The 23,241-nt window shown below is 39.2% G+C and overlaps 1 protein-coding gene across 1 annotated transcript; it reads right to left on the bottom strand.

Moving 5' to 3' along the window:
- Positions 1–4,526: 4,526 nt before the first annotated feature.
- On the bottom strand, positions 4,527–21,556 carry LOC136944064 (inactive phospholipase C-like protein 2). The gene is made up of 8 exons (XM_067237631.1): positions 21,516–21,556; positions 21,260–21,343; positions 20,906–21,181; positions 14,647–17,130; positions 13,711–13,914; positions 10,834–10,909; positions 6,852–6,961; positions 4,527–6,536 (listed from the first exon to the last, which is right to left on the bottom strand). The coding sequence occupies exons 1-8, from the start codon at positions 21,528–21,530 to the stop codon at positions 6,327–6,329; spliced, it is 3,459 nt and encodes a 1,152-aa protein (XP_067093732.1). The 5' UTR covers positions 21,531–21,556; the 3' UTR covers positions 4,527–6,326.
- Positions 21,557–23,241: the final 1,685 nt, after the last annotated feature.

Below are 23,241 nucleotides of genomic sequence, written 5' to 3'. Positions count from 1 at the left end.
ATTCCCGGTCATGCCAACTGACGTTGTGTCCTTGGGCAAGGCACTTCATCCTACTTGCCTCGGGGGAATGTCCCTGTACTTACTGTAAGTCACTCTGGATAAGAGCGTCTGCTAAATGACTAAATGTAAATGTAAATATGTGATTTGGACGCCAAATTGTGGTTATTGTATTTAAATGACAGATGTTTGAGCCCTTTGCAAAAGGTGGTGAGGCCTTGTTGCCAGTGTTCATAATTAAATATTTCAATACCTTTGGAAGAGCTACCTGCTGTGAAATGGCAATTTTTAGCTTCTGGGGTGGTCAATAAAGCCTGTTTGCTATGCAGGAGGAAGCCTTGTTAGGTGGTCAAAGAGGAAGACCAACTACAGTAACCAGATACATTTACATTTACATTTATTCATTTAGCAGACGCTTTTATCCAAAGCGACTTCCAAGAGAGAGCTTTACAAAGTGCATAGGTCACTGATCATAAAAACGAGATAGCCACAAAACATTGCGAGTAGCCAAAACATGAAGCACACATTGTGAACAACCAAAGTAAGTGCCAAAGGGAAGAACCATAAGAGCATGTAGTTAAACAAGTTACAATTAAACAAAATGAACTGCTATAAGTGCAAGTGTACCTGTGAAAAAAAAAATCTAAACTAGAACAAAGAACAGATAATCAGGTATCTGGCTCTGTTTCTCCCTTTTCTGTCTCAATAGCGTAAACTTGCATTCAGTCTCTTTTGCATTTTCTCTGTCATCTTCTTAATCAAGACATTCACAAACTATACATGTATGGAAAGAACTGCCTGTCATGCTTGTAGTACTCCTCGTGACCACTGAGGGTGAGTATAATACCAAGGATTTGTTCTGCTGTCCTCTAATATCCCTGTGAGGAAATTGGTTAAGATCAGGTTACATGTTTACTTTGGAGAAAAGCAGGAACGTAATCAACTTATACATCACAAAAAACACAGCATAATATTAATCTTCCTCAACAATATGTATGGAATTACCTACCGGAAACATCCCCATACACAAAAATTGCTTGACCTAACTTTGTTTCATTGCTTCAATAAATGTATGCAGTTCATTTCAGAATGTCTAACAAAAGCTTGTGTTTCTGTATGTCTTTTTTTCCAGAGTACTTGTGATTATTTTTTGAATGGTCCGGTCACAATGGGAAAGCAAATGCTGTTACACTCTCAAAAATCATCATCATTTAACTTTGTTACTTAATAATTTAACATGCTCCAGTTTGAACCTCAATGCCATTGAAGGATGTAAAATATCACCTAAGGATATTCACTAAATGAATCATTCAGAGCCTACACTCAAGACGTTGACACAATTACAATTACCCATGTCCGAGAGAAAATCTTGAAGGTGTGGTCACAATCCTCAATAGTGCGTCACTATGGGGCAGCTAGTCATGAAAAAACATTGCCAACACTTTACAACAAGGTTACAATAACTACCATGTAACTACATAGCAATAACTATAGTACCATATGAACTGACATGTAGTTACACTTCATTACAGTTTAGTGGTACAAGTTATTTCAGAAGTTAAACTTTGTATGGGGGCGGTTGGGCCTTCCAGGTGTAAGTGGATGTTAACACTGATCGTGTTTTGGTTACACAACCATCAACTGCCTCTTTACATTCACACCCCTTCCCCATTCTGTGCCTTCTTACACTTTTGTAATAACGTAACCTAACCCTAACCTAATATCATTTAATTACGTAGCAATTATTTTGTGCATATAATGTTTTGCTACGTAGTTACATGGTAGTTAATGTATTGTTATGTCAAGTGTTGCCAAGAATGTTTACAAAATGTGGTTACTATTGCGACACATTACTGTGTATAGGACTACCCGCAGACCCCAACAATGGATCATCGACCAGGCAGGAACCAGCTGCTTCAGAAATTACATTAATATCTTTCCCTGTGCTCAATGGCCCATTGGCCACTCTATTCAAGTCAGAGAAAAACAAGGCTATTACTGACTTACGATGACAAATAGGTCACCCTTTTTTTTTGATGGACAATGCTTGTAATCTAACTGGCATTATTCCTATTGGCAACTGTACAGTGTTCTCCAGTATTCTCCAGAACACGTGGTTGATCAGTTGTTCAAAGTTCAGATGCAGGAATACTGCCATTGTTTGTCAGAGAATGGACAATAATAAAAAATTGCCACATTAACTGACTCATTACACCAACCTTTGTCACCAACAGTTTACGTCAGCATTGTCCAGCATTAAGAGTGAACCATTATGTGGGGGAAACAAACACAATACGTATACAGTTTGTTTTGCACTGAGGAAAGAAAGTAACATTCTGACAAGGATAGGATCATTGAATCATCCCAAACAATGGCACACTGTTCAGTTTCAAGAACAAAATGTTATTGTGTAAAGGCATAACAAACACATTAAGGCAGTATGACACTATTACCAACTGGAACAATTATTTTGCACTTGTTTCTAGATTCTTCTACTTTGTTAACTAGTTTATCTAACTCACTTCCACATGCATAGTATTCCTGTACACTATAATGTAAATCCAGGATCAGGAATTCAGCTCAGTTGTCAAATGTTTACAAACTAACACATGGTAATACAGAACCATCTTAGTTGTATCTCAAAAGATGTAAAAACAAAAAAAATACTACAAAAAACAGTATATAAAGGGGGCATGCGTAATGTTACTTTGACAAAGAAAAAAAGTGTAATACCATGCATAGAGAAGTAGAACATGGCACTTTACAGTAAACTTGTCTCGTAAAATAAACTATTTAAACAGAGCGTCCCACAGGCCTTGGGCATGATTGTGCTGTGTCCATGCTTATGTGAAAGGCATAGAGCAGTAAGTGCTCTGGACGAGCATCGCTTGTTTGTCACAATAGGTGCTCTTGAGCATGAGATTTTTCTGGGCTTTGCAGTTTAAAGAATGAGCATTAAAGGCTCAGCATAAAAAGATACAACGGGGGGAAAGTATTAAATTTCCAAAGAGAAGTTTGTTATTAATAAGCAGTTGGTTTGGATGCTTTCAGTTATTTATAAAATTAAATACATTTAATTTAGAATAAAATAAATGTATAGGGGAAAATAAGGGATTGTGTACCATGAGCAAGGTGGAGAGGAGGCCTTGAGGAGGAGTTGAGAGAGGGAAGACTCTGACCTTTGCACGGCTGAGACTACTCCTTCCATTAGTTCAAAGGTATCTCCATGCAAAGACAAGATGGCTGGCACTAGAGAGTGCGGATGTGTCCATAACTAGTGGCAGCCTCGGCTTCATCATAGACAGGCATAAACTGGGCCCTTGGAAGAAACAAGGAAGAGATCTCTTCTCCCATCTGACCATATACTGTAGCTCTCTAACATTGCGTTAATCCATAACTGCAAGCACACATACCAACTGCTCGGTAGTCTTGAAAAATATCCTCATAAATCATAATTTAATGGCTGATGTGCACATCTCCTACACATTCAGGTATAATTCTTCTTAGACATGTAGAATCTTCCCTTCTCAAAGGCATACCAAAACTGACAAGCTGTGTATTTGGAATGTCCAGATTGTTTGCTCATTGGAATGTGTCTTCACTGGCTGTTGATACATGGGGCAGGCCCTTGTCTTCTCTTTGTGGTGTGTATGATGCTATCCAGACACTGTTTACTCTCCCTGGGCATTCACAGTGTTATTCAGATGAAATCAAATCCCCTCTTTTGTAATTCTAAGAAACGGAAAGCTTTTAACAAAGACATGAAGCATACACAGACCTGTCTTGTAATCTATCTTTCATCTAAACTTAATTTTATATAATTTATACTTAAAAGCAATTCATAGATCTTTTATTTAATCCCCCCCCCCCCTTTCCCCTTTTCCTTTGAAAATGCCCTGCACTTGTCATAATTAAACGCCTCAGAACAACAAGATAGAACTAAAATGTAGGATAATTGTATCTGCAGACTGTGCTCTATGTGTGCCATGCATAGCAGCTATGTGCACTGTACATGGCTTTGCATACATACCATCCTGTGCAATTTTATAGTATATGTACATGAAATGCTTATCGGTGTGAATATGTTTATGCATGAATGCTGTGTGAATGTGTAATGTACAAAATAATGAGTGTGTATAATCGCCACTGTAATCGCCAATGTAAACGCCATTGTAGTATGTCTGTATGCAAGCACTGAAAAAAACGTGCTAGACTTAAGCTCAATTTCTCTTGGCCCTTTATAATCCTACTGTATCTGCAGACAGTGAACTCATCTAAAACTGAACTAAGACTGATGCTTAAATCCAAACTAAAACTAAAATCAGCTAAATTTACATTAAGTCAATGGGAACATTTTATAGATCTATTTTCAATAATACAAACCATAATCAAAGTTTTCCTCTGCTACATACAAGTAAATTGGAAATGTTTATACATCACATTCGGGGAACAGGGTCATCCTAAATATACTATATTGTAAAATAAAAAATTACACCATTGACTAAATACCAAGTACTGTATCTTATGTAGTTTATTCAGAGGGCTTTGAGGATTTGACAGATAGGCAAAAAGGAACCTTTTTCTTCCCTGGGTAAAAATGGTTTAACAGTTCTAAATACAACAACTGTCACAGCACTGACGTTCATCAACAATGGAAGTCCCAGCAAGTGTCCAGTTAAAACACTGGTGGTGAAATGGGAGATTCAGAGGTGGTGGTGTACAGTAGTTTACCAGGGTGAAACATTGTCTCAGCTCTGTGGAGAAAACAAGCAGCATGTATTTGGTGTAACTTCACAGTCCTGTGTCAGCTACTATTTATAGTGCCCTGCAAAAGTATTCACCCTCTTTTAAACAATTTACCTTTTGAACCTTATTGCCTCAGTAATCATTCTCCTACCAATCTTCAAAAACATACGGTATGTTTGTGTATTATATTTGTTATTAATAAGATAGATTAATACAACTGTTAACTACTTTTTAACCATGTCTACACAGTATCTAATAAAATAGAAAATTGCCTATTTTTTAGTAGGTTGATGATTGAAGTCGGTAAAAATAAAAGAAATTGGGTGAAAACTTTTGCAAAGCAATGTGTATTTCAAATGTTTTGGTAACAGTTAGTGATTCTGAGGAAATTAAACCACAGGAAATAATGTAATTTCAGTACATTGTGACTTTACTATTTTCTAAATGCAAATCACATACAGAGGACAGTCAAATAAAATATAACTGAACTATAAGCAACATGTGGAGAAAGGTGCGACAGATCTTCAGGGAGTTCTTTCTTTCTCTCTTCCCCTCCTTCTGTTAATAGAGTTGTGCTTGAGGCACAATTATGTTTCATCATCATACATTGGCCACCATGGCTGCCACAGTCAAAATTCCTGACATCATAATCACAATGTTTATGGTTATTTTTCCTTTCAGATTTAGGTTATATTTATGAGAACCAGATTGCCAACCTTGGACCATAAACCCGAGGCTTAAATGATCTTACTGCTCTGAACGTGTCCACATAGAAACTCTCAAACTGGTGATTGAGCTACCACCCCAATCAAATCAAATCTGTTATAGACAAATACAATTGTATATTTTCATGGACAACCTTTTACATTTGTATACAAAATATTGTATATGCAAGTCATGAAGGATGCACATCGCAAAACAAAGTAACCAAAATCCATATGCACACATACATACTTTGGCAGACAAGAACAAGTTTGTTATTGTAAACAGCTCTCTCTTCGGTTTCCTCTCAATTGCTGTTCCCATGTTCACATTCACAGCTCCAGTTTCTGAAAGATCAGAAACCCTTATTTTGTGCTTTATAAATCCTTTGACCAATCAGTGCTTCTACTCTAAGAGCTGACCTAGGTCCACAGTATATAAGTCCACTGTCTCTCCAAAGTTTGTCACAACTGAGACTGTCCCCTGGCTGCAAGTACACATGCTCCCCAGTTTATCTAGAAAGTACTAAATGGTCAGACTGGTTACCATCAGGATTGGTAAAGAGTGTGTAAATGGTTGCACAGTTTGGGCAAACAACCAAGACAAGGGGTTTTATGAGACTTTGCGCAGCTTCAGAACACTAAGTTTGATTTTGGCACTTAACTTGGATTTGGAAAACACTTTTATTTGTGCTTAAGTTAGAGAGATAGAGAACTACATAAAAAAGATGTTTGTGCTACTAGATTAGGAAAGGATATAATGGGTGTATGATCCGTGTAAAACTGGGTTAAGGCTCGGTAGAATCCTATTTGGCCTGGACAGACATGGGGAACATGTGTAAACCACTGATGCAGGGGTGCATCAGGAGTGAAAGAGAGTCATTAGACGTCTTCATCAGAGAGTTCCTGCAGTCCAGTGTCCTTCTCAGGGATTGCCTCCAGGCTCCGGCGGCCGCGGGTGGACTCCGAGCCTACCGAGGCCACCTGCGCCGAGTTATCCTTGCACAGTTCACTGGTGAGTGCGGCATAGTGGATCTGCTTGAGGTTTTCCTGGACCTCGCCTCTGGCATGCTTTAGCAGGTCTGCTTGGCCCTAAGGACACCAGACAAGGGGGTGTTGACAGTACTAATATAATAGAGGGCAAGTACCAAAATCTTCACATTTCATCGTGATCAGTCACAACACAATCCATACTTTTTCATCTAATGTATCACAATGGCTTATTTATGCTCAAATCTTTTTTGAATGGTATTTTATCATGGTATTAAAAGAAAGAAAAATTTGCTGTTTTAAGTTTTAGTCAAACAGGTCACATGAAAAGAGAAATTCCAAAAAGCAACACACTAAAATATTTACATAAAATCCAACAGCAGCTTACATTGTGTCACCTGTACTAGGAATCCTTACCTTGAGAATTGTGATGTTCCAGGTGAAGCTCTCCACAGCCTTGTGCAGCTTCCGGCCCTTCAAGCCCTCCTTTACGGCCAAGTCGTGAAGGTTCTCATGAAATTCCATCGCTTGGGGGGGGTTAAAGGAGTCAGAAGTCATGAGTTGTTTTTCCTTAAACAAAGGAGTCGCTGATAAAATAGATACATAGAATTTACCTGCCAAGACTGCTGGAAATGTCTTCTAATTCAGAGGTTAGTGTCACAACGATAAGTCACAACGATAAGTAAAAAAAACCTTGCTTAGTGCTCAAGGGCCAATCACAGTGAATGCGTTTCTATAAAACACGGCTGCCTCAAAAACGGCTTGTTAATTTGGGGTTTTACAGCAGGTGTGCCTGTGGATTGGGGCTGCGTGCGCAATATGTGACATTGACGAGCTGTGCGACTTTGCGCCGCAAAGTTCTTAATATTTGAATTTGTATGCGAGTCAATAAAGCGCTAAAGAAAGGCGCTCAAGAAAGGTGCACTTGCTTGGCGCTCAGTAACCTTTATTGACAACTATACATAAGACACATTTATCGAATGAACAAACATTAATTGCACCAATAATGAACACATGCAGCCCACCCATCCTAAAGCAAAATGTTAACAAATGTTTTTAACATTCTTATTAAGGCTTAATTAATCCTTCACTGTAAGTAAAGTGTGACTTTGCAATGTAGGTAGGAGAAAGAAACAGAAAGGGCTAGTGTGGGCAGACACACGACATCCTCTCACTCTTGATTAGCATCAAGGCAGAGATTACATTTGTCTCCTAAGGAGTTTATTTTCCTGTCTGTTTTCTCTACTTTTCTGCCCTAAGGTGACAGACTGAATGCCCCTCACCAAAATAATATGCCACCAAATGTCAACATCACAGTCATGGTTGACGTGATTCTGGTTTGCTGTGTAGTCTCTAAAGTATTGTATGCTAGTCACTGAGGAACTTACCGTACTTGCAGGACAAAAACTTACCGGAACTATCAAATACTTCTGGTCTAATAGCTAGTCGTCACAATAGCAAACTTTGTTTAAGGGTGGTCTGACTGCATGCTTAATTTCTGTGTGGTGCTTTACCAGGTCTAGGTTAGCGTCGAAACAGGTTGGTGTTGTTACCATAACACCAAATACATTTTGTTTGTTAGTATGATGTGGATTGACTGTCCACCTTCAATTAAAGGCTCAAGACGCACTTGTTCCGGGAGTACAACGGTACTTAGGAACGGTTCACTTGACCCGATGTTAGTTTCCTCAAGGATCACAATGACTCTTGCTTAGAGACTTGTTGCTCTTGTGGTTAGTGGTAACTGACTTAAATTTTTTGTACTCAATTATTGTTGCTTGCTTTTTCCACAGGTACACTTGTACTTATAGCGGTTCATGTTGTTTAATTGTAACTTGTTTAACTACATGCTCTTATGGTTCTTCCCTTTGGCACTTATTTTTGGTTGGTCACAATGTGTGCTTCATGTTTTGGCTACTCGCAATGTTTTGTGGCTATCTTGTTGTTATGATCAGTGACCTATGCACTTTGTAAAGCTCTCTCTTGGAAGTCGCTTTGGATAAAAGCGTCTGCTAAATGAATAAATGTAAATGTAAATGTAAATGAGCCAATGTCATCAATTATTGATGACGCCTAACAAAAACAAATTCTGATTTTGCTGTTAGCATTGGTCTACCGTTTTAAGCATTTTGAATCCTACATTGATATCATTAAGATTTATTTCAGTTGTACATGTTGTTTAATGTATGGCTCAAATTTCAGATTTTGCAGATAACATTTTCCCCACCCTCTGGTAAAAAGCTGCAACTACAGAGTCCACCATGTAGACATGAGGAATGACTGTGCTTGAGATGGAGCTTGCATACACAGAAGTGGGTTGCTTGGCAACGCGCTGTGGAGTTGGGGAAACATTTCAAAGCGTAGCATTTCAAACTCAATTCTCTATGAGTTTATGCTCACTGACAGACATTGTATGAAGGTGATTAAGGCTCTCAATAGCCAATGTCAGGAACATACAGGACCGTTGTACATCAGGTGGGAGAGAATATTGCCAAGGACAATGAGGTCCCATCCAGAACCAAGTATTCCTTTGTGTCATCTTGTCATATCTGTGTCTAGAACTCAGAGTTCTTTTTATGATTCATTATAGGCTTACAGGTAATTTTGAAATTAGACGTCAATCATCAAAACCTCTTCACAGTTATATTAGAAAGATAAGTTATATTAGATAACAACATGAACTAGAGAGGGTACAATTTCTGAGGAAATTGTAGGGTGTGCTTGCTTGCGTCGGTTGCAGGTGGGTCCGTCCCCTTAAGTTTTTCTCTTCTAGTGAAATTTTTCAAGCATTTAGCCTACTCATATTGCGTAATTCATAAAAATAAAAAAACTTTTAAACAAACGACTGTAATAACGCTGTCAACGGCAGTATTTCAGATGGAATCGCGATTCAAACAGTACCATCTGCCAACTGAAAATATGCCCCCAAAAACGTAAATAAGCTTGACATCTATTTAGGGAGAATTGGCTAATTCAAAAGAGGTTTGCTACGAGCAAGGTAGTTGCGGTGGCTAGCCAAACTTCACTGAGTGAGGGGATTGTTTGAAAGCGCCGGAAATGAGAATGTTTCTTTTGACATAAAGTTTAGGCTGTGGCACTGAAGCCAGCGACGCACCACACAAGCTTGAGTTTAATACATTATTTAATGTTACATTACTTACTGTACATGCAAGTCTTGATTGGCTTAAATGTACATGTATGATGCTGTTAGTACACCACGGCACGATACTCGCTGTGCAACAGCACATCTATGCACATTGTATCCATGCGTCGTTGCTAACGTGTGCTGACGTTGTGACGTAGGCTAGCACTGAGTATCCTTTGTTGACACAAGGCACTTTTTGCCACAAAAACTTAAGTTCAGCATAAACCGTGCAATGGAACGTAAATCCCAATAGAAGCAACGCAATCGAGACCAAGACGAACATTTTGACACTGCCGTTTTCTATGTAGTCCAAATATTGACTGATCCTTAGGGGTGGGAAAATAAAAAAAATAATAATAATAAGATATATGTGAGAGAACAAAGGTTGTGCCCTTGCCGAAGGCTAAGCACACCCAATTACCCAATTAACATGTATATAACATTCCCTGCATCTCTACTGAAAACAGCTACTGATCTGAGACATGCCTTTCTGTTTACTTCTTGTTCTGATTGCTTTGCTCTTTGCATGCTGTGGCGTTGACTGAATGTTTAACTGTGCTTGAGTATTTGTGGTTTTGTACATGTTCTGTCATGTATCTGGCTGCTATGACAATTACATTTTCAACAAACTACAACCTATGTATATTTTGGATGGAAATCTGCATTTAATGTTTTGCTCTTAGCATGTCCAAGGACAGATTTTTGGGCCCATTTGATGAACATGCAAATAGTTTAATATATACTTTCAATATTTAAAAAACAGTTCTCAGATAGATTTATAATATTTGAATGCAGTGAAAAGAGCTGGAAAATGTTCTCATTGTTCCTTCTAGATGATTCCCTTTGATTTTCTTATTAGATGAGCTTGATCTGCACATCTTTATGCTGTTCTGGTCATGGTGGCAGCTGGGGCAGCTGTCTTTGAAGTCGTTTCACTCAAGCCATAGATGTTTACCCCACCTAGCCAGGCCCTATCGCAGCCACGCTTTTAATTAGAATAGCTGCAATTTCGAAACTGGTGAGTATCAAAAAACAGCCTGGATCACAGTGTTTCAAAGCTGAGTGATGTCCAGGTCATGCTAATAAGTCTTACATCATAGGGGATGGGGGCATAATCAGTTCATCTTTTTGTTAGTGTAATCTTTGTGGCAAACTTCACAGAGGTTTATATAAAAGAGAGGAGATCTAAGGAGCGGTAAATATTTGTTTAGAAATGTCCATTTATGGGCTTACATTGACGATATTCTCTCTTACCTGCTTTTTGGGTTTGCAGTATTCTCTCATAGACCCCATCTGAATGTTCCAGCAGTGTCTTACTGGTCTGGATCACCTGAGAGTAGAGGAAGAAGCAAGTATTAGGCTATTTTAGCCACAACTGTGTCTTTTATCTTTTTCTGCAGGCTGAATGCCTATATTTTTGAGTATTACGAAGTAATACAGTATGTAATTAGGTACGAAGTAATACAGTATGTAATTAGGTACTCCAGTAACTGCATGTTGTTTGTTATTATTTTAAAACATAGAAGGGTGCCACAGGTAAGTACTTGTATAAGGTATGTGTCTCGTGTCATTGACTGCACAAACCTCGACATTCTTTTGCCATTCTTTGGCTGGGGCTTTGTCATTGCGGTAAAAAATGAATAAAAAATCTTCCAAATAAATACAGGGAGTTTATAAAATTATCCTTTACGTTCAGGACAAAATTCACTTGTACATTCCCTCAGTGACTAAAGAACACTGCAAGGTGACGTTATCAAGGTAAGCTATCCTGTCCCACGGCCAAGACAGAAGCAAAGAGGAGACGGGGGGAACGACAGCTGTTTTGAACAAAGTGCCAGGCCACTTTCAGACAGACATTGAGCGGCAACGCACCCCCAAGATCAATCCCTTTGCCATGCCAACTTTCCAGCCAGCCAGCCAGCAAGAGAGAAGACAGCAAAGGAAGGGGTTTATTGCTGTTTGAGAGAGTTGTGCCAGCAGCTAAGGGTCACTGTGATGCTGCACAGCTAGATGTTCTACTTCCAAAAAACATGAATAGCCCTTCCCCCTAAAGTTAATCCTAGATGGCAAAACAAGGAGACATAATGAATAATTTAGCTTTCCAGAATAAAATGTACAGCTAAATCTCTATATTTCAAGATGGGAAATAAAGATGTGTTTTTTATGGCCCCAACTAATGTCTTTCTACATTACATTTTTGCAGTGCACCATGCTTACAGAGTGGAAGGTCTGTGTGTCTAAGGAAGGGGGCGGGCTCTTTGTGACAGTCCACAGCTGCAGTAACAGGGCACTGAGCTGTCATGCATACTGTGATTATTTTACTTAAGGGTGAAGAAATTACTGCCTTGGTGGCAGATGCGGGATCACTGAGGTGTATTTATAGCAAACACTAAGGTACATGGGTGGTCTTAAAGCTAGATCAGCTCATTAAATAGTAGTCAGGATAAGTATTATCCATTCATTTAACTGTGTGGCATTTTACATTGTTTAATCTCAATAGAATGAAAAATATATTAGTTAAACCATGACGCACATTAGGGTTAACTGCTGTAGTGTTGTTAATATGCTCATATGAAGAAACAGAAAAGCAGCTGGGTCCATATTGTAATTGGTAGAATTCACAATTTTTATCTTTGGCTCTATAGATGCTTATAACTCTGCTTATAGTACTGCAAAGACATGCATAGACATGTGGTGAAGGTAGTAATTGATGGGAGTAGGGTACCAATTGACCAACCTTCTTTATGAAACTTCTCGTCAAACAATATGCAAAACCACCCATCATTATTGGTGGTTACCCAAAGTAATACAAAATATTTTATCTGTCCAAAGTACTTTTGGTGAGCTTTACGTAAAATATAACTTCTAACTCTACACTACTCATACTTTTTATTACTATGCTAATACCAATTAATTTAAATACAACGTAATTCTGAAAGCTTTTTAGCAAGCACTTCCTAGCAAGAACATGTCAATTTTCTTTAGACTTTCTGTCAAACGGTCTGAAGTATGGTCATATTACAGTTCCTCAAATGTCTTTCCTAACTTGTGTTAGAAGGTGTCATGCAAGATCTGCAGGTAAAAGTTTGCATTTCATTCCTCAATGTCAAACATGACATATATAAAACATAAGTAGCCTAAAGTTTGCCGCTAGCTCTAATGTTAGATAAGCCTAAGAACCTAGATAAAACTGCACTATCTTGGTGGGTACATTTATGCACACCTCGCTTATGTTCAGACCGTCTCCTTGCGTTTTATTCCGACACATTCAGAATCATTAGCCTACTGCTTTGGCCAGTGTCGCTGCGGCTCGCTTTGTGCGCGCGCTTGTAAACTTTATATTTTAAAGGCTCATTATGATGGCTTAGTAATTCTCTGTAACATAGAAAAGTGTTTGCAATGTTGCTTATTACATTCTTTCTCAGCCCTGGAACTCAAACCTTTTTCTGATGCCCCCCATAATATATATTTAAGGAATTATAGGCTATTAATTTCATAAACATGCGATGACCATGAGTCAACTAAACCTGAGTGAAGTTGGCCCCCCACCCAACGCAAAACATAGTCAAAATAGTCTCAATTGTTTGTGCTCCATTTGTGCTGCAGTTATTTTCGTTTGTGCTGCTTTACTTTTTTAGATATTAAAGAATGTTTTATAGGTCATCCTGAGGTCCCTCAGCCCCCCCACATATTCCGAATGAACACAAAATAGTCTCAATCGTTTGCGCTTCGTTTGTGTTGGTTTGTGGCGTAAATCTTCTTGTTTGTGCTGCAGCGGTATTTTTTATATTAGACATTTAATTATGGGTGATGATGTCACCAGCCCACCAACTCGCTCCAAACTGATTGTAAATATACCTATAAAACATTCTTTAGTTTCTAAAAAATGAAAGCACAAATGATTGAGACTATTTTGACGATGTTTTGCGAGGGGTGGGGGGCCAACTTCACTCAGGTGTCAAACCAATGGCTAAAATAACGACTACTAGTCAACTACGACAGTCTTTACTCGGGGGCAGCCCTTGTCAGCTCTATTGTCAACAACAATTCAATCACTTAACACTACACATCTAACAATAGCGAAGATAGACTGTCAAATTAAACAGACAAAGATGTATTTAGTATACTTACAGTGTCATAGACGTTCACCACCTTCTTGAGGACATCGGGTAGCAGTCCTTGGGGCTCTAAGATGGGGTACTGCTCCTTCAAGTTGAATACTAGTAATGGGTTGTTGTCTGCCCCAGTCAGTCGAGAAGTTAGGGCCAAGATGCACTGCTTCAAATTAGCCACAGCTGAAAGGCCACACAGCTCTTTGAAGGGCACTATGGCATTCTGCAGAAAGAGGGGGAAGTTTGGATAAGTACCTGTGGGCAGGTGTATACATAGCACATGGGGTTTACATAAGCCAAAAGTACTTTAACTATTACTCATTTTAATTTAGTTTCTCAACTTAGCGATTTTTCTACATAACCCCTATTCTTCCAAGTACTTTCAAGTTGAGTTCAGTGAAAATGTTGTTGTTTCTCCATATTTATGAAACCTGACAACAACTGAAATGACGGTACAATAGAGGCTTTCAGAAAACCTTCACCACAGTAAATGTTTATGTTGATAGAAAGTGTCTTTGTTAGTCACTCAAGTCAACTGACCATTATCACTTGCAGTGCACCAACAATAACAATTGTATACACACACAAGCCTACTGTTAAACAGAGGACAAAGTAGGAGACAGCCTAATATGTGTTGTAGGGCATCTTAGGGCCAGTGTTATCACACATTGAATATAATGTACACAAAGCTACTAAAATAAACCTTTGTACATAATGTGTAATGAAATGCCACCAAGACCAACATGTCAATACATGTAAAATTGTGAAAATTGCATGAAAATGTGCAAGCAATGCTGTTTTGGAGTGCCAGAGACTGATAGGTATTAGTCTCAAGATGAACTAGACTATGTAAATATCATATAGATACTTTAAGGGACATTCTTCTTCAAAACTCATCTGTAATTTACACCACCAATTGAATAGGACAATAAACATCTTAAAGGAAAGTTCATACCTGCATGTTTTCTCTGAGGTCAGTTGCCTCTTTGAGTGGCAGAGTAGCTGTCTTGAATACATCATCAACAGGCTTGATCGTCAAGACCCTCATGGTGGCGTATTCCCGACTCTGCTTGCCCTTGCGCACAGACAGCCCTCTCTTGTGAGGCTTACCCCCTCCCCTTCTGTTTGTGATGGCCACATGGACAAAAAACCAGGCATGAGGCAAAACCTCACCTGTGAGGGATTGAAGTGGAATATGCCGGAATCCAGGCTGCAAACACTCAAAGGGAATTGTGTATTGGCCAATGAACTCATCGCCAATGTAGTCATCATCCAGAACCACAAAGCGCACCATGGCCAGCTCAGGGAGGTTAATCTGGAACTCAAAACTTTCATCAAAGAGTGGGTTTTCCCCATTCTGATTGACTGTTTTAGTTCTTTGCTCAGCACAATCGGCCGGTATACCATGGATCTCCACGTAAATGTAAGGATCGACAACGTCCCCTTTAGCGCCTGAGCCTTTGGGTTTGGGAAAGTTTTGTCCACTAATAATCTTAATGTGCAATAACTGTGGAGAGACACCAGGCACTGAATCTTTAGTGTTGGCACTAAAGTAAGACACCTGTTCCCTCATGATGGCTGGCCTCAGAACATAACCACAATTCCCATTCTGACGGAACCAGCCAATATTTAAGTCCATCATCAGACCTGGTGTCTGGTAGTTCATTGCCACAATTTGGCAACCACACTTCCAGAAGTCCTGAGGGTTCATATTACTGGAGTCAATTCGCATTGGGCTGGGGTACACTCGTGCCAAAAACTTCTTGTTGTAGTTTACAAAGTCTCCAGGGAAGTCGCTGGCACATCGACTAGCAAAGACTTCATTAAAAGAGCAAAGCTCCCAGTGCTTCTGGCTGTGAAAGGACGTTGGAAAGTCTTTGAACTCAGTTGATTTACACAAGGTTACGAGGTCAGAGAGGTCCTTTGAGAGTTGGAACTTCTTAGGAGCAACACTCTGTAGTTCTCCAGGCTCTATGTTCATTCTTTGGGACATCTCAGCACCTTCATCCTCATCTGTTACCTCACCTTCTGAGCTTGTGCAGTTTGCGCCGAGCCTCTTCCCCTTTAACAAGATTTTACCCTTCAAGTCACTGGGTGAGGGAAGGTAGCTATCCTCTGGTTTGGGGGGATTCAAGTGGATCCTATCCCCAAGTATCTTTTTCAGATGCTGAAACATGACCTTTTGCTGCTTTAATGAACAATGGTTTTCCAGACATAATATTAGGGGGAAGTCAGATGCCACAAAGGCATATTTGTTAATGATGTCAATGACACTGCGGAAGACTATTTGCGAGGTCATTGTATGGCCAGTGTAAATGACAGGTTCATTGTCCGGTCCATCCCATACATCTAGTTCGACACTACGACAGCCCATCTTGAGTGCTCTGATGTACCCGGTGATGTCAGAAGGGCCTCGAAACTGATCTTCAATTAGGTACGTGTTGTGGGAGGCATTGATGTAATAGTGGGATAGAGGCTGGTTCATGTCCTGGCAGACAGTTTTTTGTTCTGGATCAAAGATATGGCACTCCTGAGACATTAGGTAATTCGTTAACCCATCAAGTGAAAGCCAGCCCTTCATCTGACCTTCTTTAGAAGGTTCATAGTTTTGAATGACTTCCAGACTTGTGTCTTCACTAACCTGTGCCATACCCTGCTCAGCCTCCAGAAACATCATTAAGTCCTTGGTGTCCAGAAATTCCTTATTGCTTGAGAACTGGACAAGAAGGAAGTAAATTTCTGGTCTTGTACAAAGGTCATGAAAGACTTCAATGAATTCTTCTTTACTCACGTCACAACCCATCTTATCTTTCGCTTTGTGGAGCTCCTTGAATTTGAGTTCTATCTTAACATTTTTAAGTCCAGGGTTAAGGTTTTTGATTAGTTGTACAGCATCACACAAACTGATGTGCTTGGTATTGTTGATCACAGCCTCATCAAAGAGTTCACCTATCCATGATGAGCGCATGTTATTCTGGCTGCTTTCAATCATATTCAGAGTAAGTTTTCCATACGATTTCAAGTATCTAAGCCCAGTCACCCATATGTTAGCTATATCAGCTGAATTTGCCACCAAGTCCAAAGATTCATAGTTCTCCCCGTAGATGATTGAGAAAGCACAGTCTTCCGATATTTGATCATTAATTCCATTGGTTCTAAAAGTGTCTGTGTTCTTCCCTGTCCGCACCTCCTTAATGGACTTAACATCAATTTTGGCTTTGTCTGACTCCTTTTTGGAAGGCTCCCACCTGAGAGACTGCATGTCTGCGTCCAAGAGGAAGTATCGGTGATAAACACGGGAGTTTGATCGAACCTTCTTCAGTTCAGATCCGTCCACCATGGCATTGATGCAGTCACTTGCACTACTGATCTTCTTTTCTGTTGGCATGCTACTAAACGACACAGTCTTCTTCCTCTCTTTGCGCTGTCTTGAGCCATCCTGTAGAAAAGAAGAACATAAACAAACTAAACACACTCACCTGAGCTACCAGTTCATAGCCACATACATCAGTAATAACATTTCAGAAATGTAGCAGAACTTTGAATGTTTACACTCAGTAGACAGATTATTAGATACATCTAGTACCCCCCACCCCTTTGCCTTCAAAACGATATGCATCTGCCTCTGTATAAGCATGTGCAAAGCACATTGGAATTACTATTAAAGCTTTTTACAACATACCTTAAGATATGCCATTAGTCAGGCTCCTATGCAGGTTGAGCATTCACCATCAATTTAGAAAATGCTTTAGCCTCACCATAACCACTCAGCTCTCATCCCTATCAGTTATGCTTACCCTGAGGCTTGCCATGTGACTTTTCTGTCCTTTGTACGCACTTACTGACAGTGCTCATGAAAATCTATAGGCCTGTTTGCTTTACTGTAAGGAAAAAGTCCATTGGAAATTAATCGTTTTCAGATCAAAGGAGAATTTACTTCCCCACCTATATTTGGAAAACTGTAAAATTGCAGAGTTTAAAGTGAAACAATGGACACATTGATTTCTGATCTAAAAGAGTCACATTGAATACTTCATATATATAACTGTACAAAGCCTAAGAAGAAAGCTGCCAGCAGTGGATGAAACAGTGAGGGAGGACCCATTTTCAGCTAAACACTTTCAACCAACAAACTTTCGTCTGCTAGCTAACTGGCTAATATGTTTTAATTTATAACGCTATGTAGATGTGAGACAATATTTGTGGATTTAAAAAGTATGGTTACCATTTCCTGGTATTATTACTACTATTACTATAACTAATATTATTATTACCGGTAAACTAACATTACCCGCTGTGAAGTTTAGCTAGCTAATGACAACTATAGGTTGGGTTGCATTGTCTCATGCTGGAGGTTTAATGTACCCTACATTTCATAGACTATAAAGTTGAACATTACATGCCAACAGGCAATTACAAATTCATTTTCTTTTAATCTTTGTAGCATTTTGTGAATGGACGGCCATCTCCCGAGTATCCTAACACTGTACAGTAGTTCTGTATGCTTTTGCTTCAATTATTATTTGTGTCTACTTCCTTGTTGATTTAAAAAGTCAGATAGTCCTCCACTGCATATTCCATTTCATTTTGCCTCGATTTGGAGGAAATCGCAGAGGTAATACTCCAAAAACAATCCCTTTTTTACTGACCGGACATATGCTACTTTTCCCCCTCCATGCGCCATACCCTTAGAAGCATAGATAAATATAAAGACCTTTATATATCTATGCTTAGAAGTGCATCTTGACGGACTAGCAACAGTAACTAAGGTGGATGGGCTTCTGTGAAAGATCTATTGGCTCGAAAGTAGCGGCCTGCTCAAAATTGAAATATAATTGATATTCCACTTCAACCAAGCTGAATTTGTTGCTAAACATAACGAGGACCTCATTAGCTTTTACAACATGTTTTTACTTTTATTTTCTTACAAAATAAATCTTACCTATCGTACCTTTGCATGCTGGTGCAATAAAAATATTTGGTGTAAAATGTCAAGACATGCTTTGAGAAGCATGAATGGTTTGTATTTACAATTTGTCAACCCCTGTGGAGATGAATTATATAATGCTATACCATTTCTGAGAGGACCTAACCTAAAATAAACGTATACACTATGGCTACATTTCTCTAGACAGTCTCAGCTGCTGGATGGTTTATGCAGCTCCTAGGGAAGAAACAAAAATCGAAAATGCATGACTGAAGATAATCCGCATGATCTGGACAAGAATGTGGACTTTATCTGCAGGAGAGCTTTCATTTGTGTTGACCTCTAGGTGTGGCTGCCTGCTAGCCCTATGTTCTGGATTTATGTTGAATGGCTAGGGCTTCCAGGCCCGGTTTCCGCCTCAGGATTTCCTCTTCCACTTGACGGGGACCAGCATCAGCCCTCCAGGCCAGAAAACAATACAGCAAAACTCCCGTGTCTTTTTTGTTGTGTTTTTCCTGAAAAAACTATTTTTGTTTACATAAAACGTAAAGGGGGATTTCCTTGCCAATGCTCATTATGTGTATTCAAATGGTTGGTATAGAGGTACAGACTGCTGATTGTATTATGATATTGTTTTTATACTGTACTGTATATTATAATACAATGTGCCATGTCTCATGGATTTTCTCTTCTTAAGTGTAAACATTGTTTAATCAATTAGCCTCATAGCAGAAAGGATCAAAGAGATCAGATCCCTCATATTGGTGTTAGATCATTGTGGCCAAAAAAATCTTAATCTGAGCACTGAGCAGTGTTTGACATAACGTTTCAGCATGCTTGATTTGCCTTTGATACTTAAAAGGGACCTTAATCTGGACAACCAGGTCGTGTCTTGTGACCAGGCCAACAAACTGTTAGAGCTGACACTTCTCAGAGCAAATACTTGCAATTCTCGAATTACATTTACCTGAAGTAATATTTATCTTAACTGTTAAAACCCTTTTCCTGGAATGTTATGGTCCCTGAGACATGTACAATTCCTGTATGCTGTCATATGTCTGAGGAGCCACTACAGTCCATCCAAGATATTATTTGCACGTCATGTGAACTGTAGACGTAAAGACTGCACAGAGAGAAATGCATTGTGAACTGTAGGATTGATTTTATGGATTCAACTGTTTAGCCTAGTGCCTTTGAATAGGGGTAATTCAAGATCAAATAAAATTGAGAATTGTAATGAGTGAGTTTCAAGTTTAACACTCCTAGGGCGCAACCATGCTGCTACTCTAAGCCTAATGGCTAACACTCTGGTACATTTGCTGAGCTTCTGAGATGGATACCTAAACCGCCAGTAAACTCACCTAGATTGTGAGATCAATACACCAAATTCTTTCAATTTTGCCTTAGACGGCACAAAGGAGTATTAGACGATACCCCACGCAGTCCGCGGTTCCAGAATCTTGGCCTTAGTGGCAATGTAGGCCTATTAGGTCTAGGCTTTATTGATTTTAACAAAGTCTTCAGCATTTATGAGCAACCAGTCAAGCAGACAACCTTCAACTTTACTGTGTAAAATTTACTTAATTAGGCTTTTCCCTTTTCCTGTAAAAAACAAATCTATAAGGAAACACCTGTACACAAAGCTGAGAAGATGTAACATACTGGACATAAGAAAGAGACCATTGTCACAGAAAAACAAAGACTTGAAGCCGGTCTGAGCCTCAATATAAAATATTTTGTGAAGAAATAATACTCCAATGTACTAAGGAACAATGCCACCAACTGCAGACCAAGAGTTAAAGACTGAAATTCTGCTTTTCCTAGATTAAGAAAACACAAAAATATTGAGAAATATTATTGGAAAGAAGTAGGCTCTTACTTAAAAAGTAAAACACTTTGTAGAAGTTCTAAGAGCTGTTCTAGGAGTGGTTCCCAACAGAGACATTACGTGTGTTTACTAAGTGTGTGTGTGTGTGTGCATGTTTCAATAGGTTAACCATGTGCTAGCCAACTGAAACAAAAAGGCCCCTTTTCGACTTTTCCACTTACTTAGGTTAGTAAATAAAATATATTACAGTACACCCTAACCCATTATTTTGTAGCAAGCCCATGCATGGAAGTGGGCCTGGTTCGTCAGCATATATTACTTGTTAAATAATTTGGTCTCTACTGGGAGGACCATGTTGTCTAGTCGAAATTTCTGGACGTCTAATTTGACAGATACAATGAAAGGATCCTACGCATCCGGTTATAATTATATGCAAAACTGTACATTCTTACTGTATACCTTTATAATGCTGCTCCTGCGAGGTATTCCAGATTTGGCATCCAATGCCAATGAAGTATTGTTAGCCGTTTCCTGTCCCTGGCTGTCAGGGAGGAAGATGAATCCAGAGACAACCATGTCTGGCGTTATCCCACAGTCCCCGTTCAACACCGATCCTTCGCACTGCGTCTTCCCAGCTGTCTCATCACTGGGCACTGTCGTCGTATCCCCAGAATTTGATGGAGACGAGCCGCTGTTCTCTCCGAACTCCGCCATAGGCACTTCACGCACACAAACCTAGCAAGGAGCGGTCAGCTGTTGGACAGGCGTTTCTGTTGCAATGTTTTTCTTCCAATTTCCTTGCGAACGTATTACCTCGTTAAAATATCTGCACGTTCCAAAAAATCTTTCACAATTTACAGGACACCTAACAGTGACGAGTCCTCCATGGTTGGTGCTCTGTAAAAACATATATATAAAACAATAAAGGATTGATCATCTAGCGAAATGTATCCACAGCAACAACAAAAAATACTAAACATCCAACGTCGATATGTGATTGCATGAGTAATGAATTAAAATTACAACAGTTGCTACCTTGACATTTGGGTTAAATGTAATAGGCTTTCACCTGCTTACAATTCATGTATTGTCCTACATATCTTCATACATCTTCTTTAACACCCAGTACGAGCATTCCCCTCTTCAACAAGTTCAACAAATGCTGTTCCCGAAGCATGATTTGTGCATCATCACACACAACCTAGCTCTTGGCTAGAGCTAGCTATTACCATTCACCAGTACCACTAGTACTGTACCAGCGAGCGAGCAACACGTTTAGACCAACTATGCGCTGGCTAGCTAGATTGCTCTAGGTATAACAAACCAGAAGCTATGCAAATTCTGATAGATTTAGGAGAGAAAATATGTATACAATTTAACAACTTTTATATGTGTAACTTCATCACACAATGAATCAAACATTTCCATAGCAACTTCACTTGCCTGGTTTGATGAGGTCTTATTTAACAGTGTCAGAGCTTCATTCTGATCTGTGTGGTGTGGGGCGGAGTGAAGAAAAAAGGCTCGTAGGTAGACTACCTACACTACGCTAGCAAAGCATCATCAACTAGATTAGTTAGTTTGGCGAAATATCTAGTTTGTTAGCTAAAAACGTCTGCTGCTGATAGGGCTGCGCTGGCTTTACTAGTTAGCTACTGTGCGCGGTGAGCTAGCTACGTAACTAGTCTGTACAACGTAGCTCAGTTAGCCCTAACTGTAACCAAGTCTATGCAGGCTCAAACCCCTTAATATTTTTTCGAACTAATTGCTCGCTAATTGCCTGTCCCTGCAAACATTATTCGTCCACATATTTGCATTGAAGTAAAGAAAGTCAGACTGAGAAACAGAAAACTGATAGACAAGGTCTTTACCAAAACCCTATCAGGAGAAACCTAACAACCTGTGTATTACCTAGCTAGCAAGCTATCTGAGAGTTGTTTCCTTTTGATTTCTGGACTGTAGTGCAAGCAGCAGCGCGCTACCCTGCACAATTTAAACTTTCAGATTGATAATGTCTGGTTGATTTCTTATTAGATTTATTAGATTTTCTGTAGCTACTTGCCTAGGCCGACATAAACAGTAACTACGTATTAATTGCTAGTGGCCTAGAATGTAAAGCGCAACTATAGTCTATCGTTCAGATAATAAACATGCATAATCTCAGTCTAGATTATGATGTCTCGTTCAGAAATCCTGCAGAGGCAAAAACAAATGCTATTCGTATTTGTTTTAATTAAAATTAGGTAGGCCTAGAGTAGTTCATTTAAAAAATAAATGTTGTTCATTATTGTATTTGTAAATAGAAAGTTACTTTTAAACAGTGAACAAACCCATTATGATTTAAAGAATGATTTCTAGCGCTATTGTGGCTTTATTTAGGGCCTACCGCATGAGAAAGATTACGTTTGTGCTATAGAACTAAAATCCGTTTTACAGTAAATAACATCACATTATAGCTTTCTTTAATTAAACTGGTTTCCGTTCTGTCATGTCGTGTAAAACGTAGCCTAAATATTGGACAATATAGCCCTCTGCTGGTGAATTGGCCTATAGCTACCATTTATGTTTTTGTTGTCTTCATAACCACTACCTCACATAGGCCATGTAGTTAATTTTAGTACTAAGGTGCGTTTGTTTGTCCCGTTTTAAGACCAGAGGCTTGTAGAACAGAAAACTGCATCTGTTTGTACAATACAAACTATGTCAGTGAGTCAGATTTGTGTGGGAAAACCAAAGTGCAGGTTATGAACTAGGTGCCATTTCATGTTCATGCAAGCTACATCACATGAAACCTT

The sequence above is a fragment of the Osmerus mordax genome, chromosome 6, assembly GCF_038355195.1.
Source record: "Osmerus mordax isolate fOsmMor3 chromosome 6, fOsmMor3.pri, whole genome shotgun sequence".
In the NCBI taxonomy this organism is placed as follows: domain Eukaryota; kingdom Metazoa; phylum Chordata; class Actinopteri; order Osmeriformes; family Osmeridae; genus Osmerus; species Osmerus mordax.
The sequence above is the reverse complement of the archived record's forward strand: the minus strand, read 5'-3'. Positions and strand labels throughout refer to the sequence as shown.